The following is a 6,485-nucleotide window of genomic DNA, read 5'->3' on the forward strand; positions in this document are numbered from 1 at the left end:
ATCATATCAGAGGACTACACCCAAAAAGAACGTGGGGGGGGAAGAAAAACATCCTGATACATAGCTATAATTAGAATCAGATGGGGGAGTCACTAAGTGCTGCAGAATCCAGTGGAAAGCAGAAAAAAATTCTGGAAGGAAGCATGAAAAAAGTTCAAAACGTCAAGCACATCAGAGTTCATGTTTTGCCTGTTAAAGCAGTCATAAAGATGAAGGAAGGCACTCAGACCATTATGGAAAGGTTTTGCAGAGGAAGTTCCAGGAAAAGTACAGAACCCACTAGTCCTATCAAATACCATAAATTAAAACACAGAGCCACATTAGACTACTTTCTTTCTATACGCTTGCTGCCAGTTTACCTCTTCCTTACATATTCTTGAAGACATTCTGTTCAATCTCCTTTCTACCAAGTTCAGCATGGCATTCCTCACGATGCTACGAGCCTAAACCAAGCACTTCACAAGAATCAAATGACCAAAAAATAAAGTGCAAGATTTTACAGGGAACTGCAATCTCCTGTGCATCATCTGCATCCATTCAGATGTATTATCTAGAGAAAATATCCCTGAAGTCAAGTTAATTCTGCTGATTTTTCTCTTGAGATGCTTCCTGTTTACCTGATGGTTTTGTCATTAGAACAAACCACCTTTGTTTTGTCTTATTTCTATTCCATTCTTTCTGTACTGGCCTATTTGTTAACGTGCAACAGTTACCTCCTCTGTCTTTTGTGGATTATTGAAATCCATTTATATAAAGGCTGGGATTTAAAACAACAGACTAGCTTATAAAGCTACCAACATATGTCCAATGTCACTGCCTGTGCATCCACATGTAGTTATATACTAGATTTCAAAAGCTCAAATCTCTTAACCCACTGCCTGTGCCCAATCGTTTGTGCTTTTATTCTAAGCTTTGACAGCAAGCTAACAATCACTTTGTTCAATCTGAAACTGCACTTTCTAGCTGCTGCAAGTGAGAATAGGCAGTTGCTATAAATATTTTATTTGTATTTTTTCCTTCTGGGATTTACAATACATTTTGTCCTGTGCTTTACATCAGTTCCAAGAGAGTGACATGTGAGATAGATGCATCACATTTGTACATGTCCTATTATTTAAAATGATCAGCATTAAATCACATTTTCCTTTGGGCATCTGTTACCAATAACAAACACTTTGCAATTAGCATTTAAAAAAAAAAGAACAATAAAAAGGAATACTGTAGTGGAACTGGAGAGAAATGCATATTTATTCACTACTCCCCATCCCCTTCTCACAACCTGAAGTGAAGCATTGTACAGGACATGTAAGATACATTCCAACTATCAATCTGGAGATTTGATTTACACCATCAATTGCCACCTTCAGGAGGGCAGACACCCTCCCTCTCCAATAGATCACAAGCAGGTCTGAAGCACAGAATGTGCTCTCTTCTGGTGGTCACACACATGCTTCCACATTCCCACACATCTTTGTCACCTTCACCATCAAGTAAGTGTACTCTTGATCCCTTCTGCATGAAGATAATAATGTTTTCAAAATCACCAAAGTGGCTGAGGAACTCAAGTCCCAACTTCAGAAGATGTCTGTAAGTCATGGATAGACAACCCTTTCCAGACTATTGTGCAAGGTTCCAGATGCTTTTAACTACCCTTTACTTTCCTGGGTTTATGCTCTCCATGATCTACTATATGAGTTGCTTATATACTAATGATTGTACATTTTTAATAAGCCAGCTTATTTTTATCTTAGTGGGTCAAAGAACAGTTTTACTTCCAGGTGGGAAGGGGCAGTCACCTCTAGGACAGCAATATGAAGAGCTGAGACAGGTAACTTGCACTGTCACGGCAAGATCTGGATGTGGACGACTGTCTACAGCCTCAGGTACTCAAAACCCATTTCATTTTTTTTCTGTTCAAGTCACATTCCAAAGTGCTTCAGAATAAACCTTTCAGGTATTTCCAGCTGACATATAACTGTTCAGACAAAATGTTTTGACAACTGGGCAGGTACACTCAACAGTATTAACCTATGGTCTTACTCCTCAGTCATCTGATCACCTGACTGGAAACACCCACCTCCCTCCCAGGCTCTACACCCATATTTCCTTCCTTAAGATACAGAGGGTAAAGTGTGGGGGAAGGGGCTTGTGTGCACCTAAGCCAAACTTACAGGCTCCCAAAAGCTAGGACAAGCCAGGAAGCATGAAATCCAAGTTTCAGGGTCAAGAAATGTCAATGGTACTTAAGACTACATGCAAAAGGGACATCTGTAAAGCTGTATTTACTAGAAGCATTATTTAAAAACCCTCTCTCTCCATCCTACCTTGTACGAGTACTACTGTGCTGGCAAAATCACCATATGAACACACTTGTACCAACAGAAGAGACTGTTACCAACTTATTTGATGTAAGGTGATTTATCTTTGCTAGTGAAGAGGAGGCTATGAGGCAGAGCCACTTCTTGTCTAAGTGAGACCTGAGATTTGGAAATGTAACCAAAGGTCACTTCTGAAGTGCTGGCGGATGTTTTTTTCCTTTTTTTATTTTTTTTTTTTTATTTTTTAAACAAATACAGTCTGCTGCCAAGCTCTGTTTAAACTGGTGAGAATTAAAGGTAACATTCTTCCTGGAGAAAAAGGTCTGAAGTGTAGTCATCAACTGTACAAACTCAACTATGAACAAAATACCCCTTAAAGCTACGTATCAAGTAGTCACACAGCTGCATGTTTTGCACTAGGGCGAGAGCTGGGCGGTTTGGGAGGCTTAACGGCTACACTGAATAAACAGTGAGGAAAATGAAAAAATATTTACTTACCAAACCAAGCTTGTTGTTCTCCTTGGACTTCTATAGCCAATCCAAAGTCTGCCAGTTTTACTGCTGCTCCCTTGGATTTGCTAGCTAAAAGTAAGTTCTCGGGCTTTATTCAGAGAGAGAAAAAAATTGAGATGAAAAGATCAGTTAATATATTTTAGACAGGTTTTCTTTTTTAAAAAATTTATTTTATTTTATTGATAGTAATTTGGAAAAGAACAAATACATAAAGGAGCGAAAAAAGATTAAAAAAAAGCATGCATTTTCTCCATGAAATTGCAAAAACTGCACTTTCCATTCCTACTTGGAAAGGACCACCAGGCCTATAAACAGCCTTCATGATCCCATGAAAGCAAGACTAAGGAGAGCATGCAGATCCACTACAGAAGGTCGGTCAGACTGGTTGTAATGAACTGTGACACCTGTTTGCACAACAGCACAATTCAGAGACTCCCAAGAGCTCACTACCAGAAAAATGCTGCAGAAACTCCCTCAAACACACGTATTCTTTGATTACTCATCTAACTTATGCAGTTTGCAGGATTAGGCATCTATAACTGTCAAACATAAATATGTTTTGCTTGACAGCTTAACAATAACAGACATATTATTATATTTGTATTTAGAGGGCAGGTGTATTTACATTGACAATCTTTCAGCAAAAACAGCATGCCCACTTTTGTGCCTGTAGAGAACTTATTACAAACAACACTATCAGTTTGCAAAAGTTCCCACTTTGCTTTTTTCTTTGGGTATGCTGGTCACATTTGAAATCAAAAGCTACAGTACACTCATACAATTAAAAGTAAAGGATTTGAACATAACAATCTTTGAACATAACAATCACAGAATCACAGAATGTTGGGGATTGGAAGGGACCTCAAAAGATCATCTAGTCCAATCCCTCTGCCAAAGCAGGAACCTAACAATGGTGTTCATTCTATCATAATTTATCATTTTAACTTCATTCAGCAAATACATCAAATGCAAATTGTCTAAAGATAATGTAAAGATAACACTTAGAAAATGCTGTAGAGTTCAACAGATTATTTCAGAGAACTGCGACTACTACAATAACTTCTTGTCATGTTTTCCCTTTCTATCTCCATTATTTTTAAAAAGGTCTTGTTCTACATTTACATAACAACAAAACCTCACTTTCAAGGGTGTTGCTGTGACTCTTCCAGAAGCAATTTTTGTAGTGATCTATCACAAGGGAATTCGCTATATCCAGTCTGGCACTGAGGACCCAATCCTGCCAACTCTTAAATGCATATTTCATTTTAAACCCAAGAGCAATCATATAGGTTTCCAAGGCACTATTTATGTGATTAAGTTAATCCCATGCAGTTACTAAGCTTGGAAACAATTAAGATCATAAGCTTATTTCAGCAAAGGCTATCTTTAATACATCTGTCAAGTATCCAGCAAAATATGCTTGAGCGTCATTAAGACCTCAACCACTGTGATACTTCTATTAATTAAGAACACAACCGGTCCTGACAAAGTCTTTAGTCTAAAGGTGGTTTTTTCCCCTCTTACTAAACTGCAAAGGAACATTTTTTTTCAGAAATTTACATACACCATTCTCTCACTCATCCCTTTGTTGCTATGTCATAAAAAAGACAGAATTAAAAACCTTTCATCAATAGTTACTTGATGAATCTTCTATTTCCACAGTTTTAAAAATTTAAACCAAGGTCTCTTAGAATAAGATATAATCTCAGAATCACATAGAATCACCTAGATTGGAAAAGACCTTTAATATCATTGAGTTCAATCCTTAACCTAACACTGACAAGTCCCCAACTACATCATGTCCCCAACTACATCATGTTCCTAAGCACTACGTCTACACGGCTCTTAAATATTTCCATGGATGGGGACTCCACCACTACCCTGGTCAACTCCTTCCAATGCCTGAGAACCTTTCTTCACTGAAAGTGTAAAGAAATTATTCCTAATATCCAATCTAAACTTCCTTTGGTGCAATTTGAGGCCATTTCCTCTTGTCCTAACACTTGTTACTTGGCTGAACAGACTGACCCCCTACCTCTCTACACCCTCCTTTCAGGTTGTAGAGAGCACTAAGGTCTCCCCTCAGCCTCCTTTTCTCCAGGCTAAACAACCCCAGTTCTCTCAGCCGCTCCTCATAAGATGTACTCTAGATCCTTCGCCTTCTCTGGACACGCTCCAGCACCTCCATGTCCTATATAATCTTTATATTCACTTAAATTATCAGTAACCACTTCAACTCATATGAAACACTGAATAGCTGACAACTCTTCTCTAGGTTCACCAACACTGATTTAAGCAATGTCACACTGCTTGTCATTTAACTACACTCATTTCACCATACAGTTACATAATTCTTGAAGGTTTCCCTATCAGAGTGAGAGGAGTTTACAGTAATCACTTCCTGTAATGCACTTTTTCTATAAATCTCTTAAAGCAATGGATGATCTTATTCAGTTGTGACCTTGAGCAAGCCAAAAGCAGTGAAATGCCTCACCTTCCTGGTTGAAACACAAGCACTAACATACTAAGCACATACCACTTCACGATATGTGATTCCATTTGAAACAGTAGGTTTGTGTTTGCTGCTGCTGGTAGGGTTATTTTTTGGGTTGGTTTTTTTTTTATTCCATTATTTGTCTTTGCCAATCCAAGCACTCCGCGGAAATACCACTGTCACAGGTAAATATGTTTCAATAGAAGGTGAAGTAGATTTCCTGATTTACTCCTACGCCAAAGACAACAGCCTTTTGAGCAACGTTGTGTGGGACTACACGCTTAAACAATATGTGGCTGTCATTTCAGGATGACGAGAGGCACACTAGATAATTATTGTGCATTAACTTAGAATGACTGCAATTACTTGGAAAACATTAACAGCCCAGCACCCGACACTGACTCCTACTTTGGATTCCATGGTGCCACCTTGTGTTACCGGTAGACTTGCTGCAGTCAAGCATGCAGAATGGCAGTGTTAACTACTAACATTACATACAAATACATTAACATGATTTATGCTTTATTTTTCCAAAGGTCTTTAAGTACTTATGCCTCTGTGTGTTTTCCTTTAATATAACTAGAGCATCTGCTTGCTTGCTTGCTTGTTCTTAATTTAACTTCAATGGGGAATGCAAAAGGGTCACAATCATAGAATTTCATTACCAAGAACTGAAATTCCTACATGGAAGTGCACTTTTACCACTTGTTAAAGAGAGACTGCCACTAAAAGGTTAATTTTTTATGGATCTAGGATGCACCACCATTCTGACTTATACCAAGAACTACAAACAGAGCAGCAACAAGCACTTCTGCAGGTCATAAGAGGCTGCAAAAGCTCCTCTCTCTTTGCTACTGGATTATGCTAAAAGGAAAGTTAAATAAAATGAGATTGTCCAAAATCTCCTCCTCTCGTTGCCCTCCTCACCTTCAAACATGCCATCAAATTGTGGTCTGAGTTACCAGGAAAAAAAACAAAAAAATCCATGAAGTTTTACAGTTTAAGGATCCATGGCAGGCCATAACCATCTTCTACATGTCATGTAGCTCTGGTCTTGGGCCTCAGTATCTTCCTTTCAGTACAGAGACTTCTGTAGGGATTTCTCTTTGGTGGGTTGTTGGTTGGTTGGTTGTGTTTTTTTTTGTTTTGGGGGTTTGGGG

General features: G+C 38.5%; 1 protein-coding gene across 1 annotated transcript in view; it reads right to left on the bottom strand.

Moving 5' to 3' along the window:
• The window catches only part of LOC104526683 (calcium/calmodulin-dependent protein kinase type II subunit delta), a gene marked incomplete at both ends in the record, with an annotated part of 16,920 nt that extends 14,001 nt beyond the window's left edge, over positions 1–2,919 (bottom strand). Inside the window, one exon of the mRNA XM_010170216.2 lies at positions 2,817–2,919. Within this exon, the coding sequence (XP_010168518.2) occupies positions 2,817–2,919 (103 nt within the window). The remainder of the gene's footprint in view (positions 1–2,816) is intronic.
• Positions 2,920–6,485: the final 3,566 nt, after the last annotated feature.

Source organism: Antrostomus carolinensis, unplaced genomic scaffold, assembly GCF_000700745.2.
Source record: "Antrostomus carolinensis isolate BGI_N321 unplaced genomic scaffold, ASM70074v2 scaffold6606, whole genome shotgun sequence".
Classification (NCBI taxonomy): Eukaryota; Metazoa; Chordata; class Aves; order Caprimulgiformes; family Caprimulgidae; genus Antrostomus; species Antrostomus carolinensis.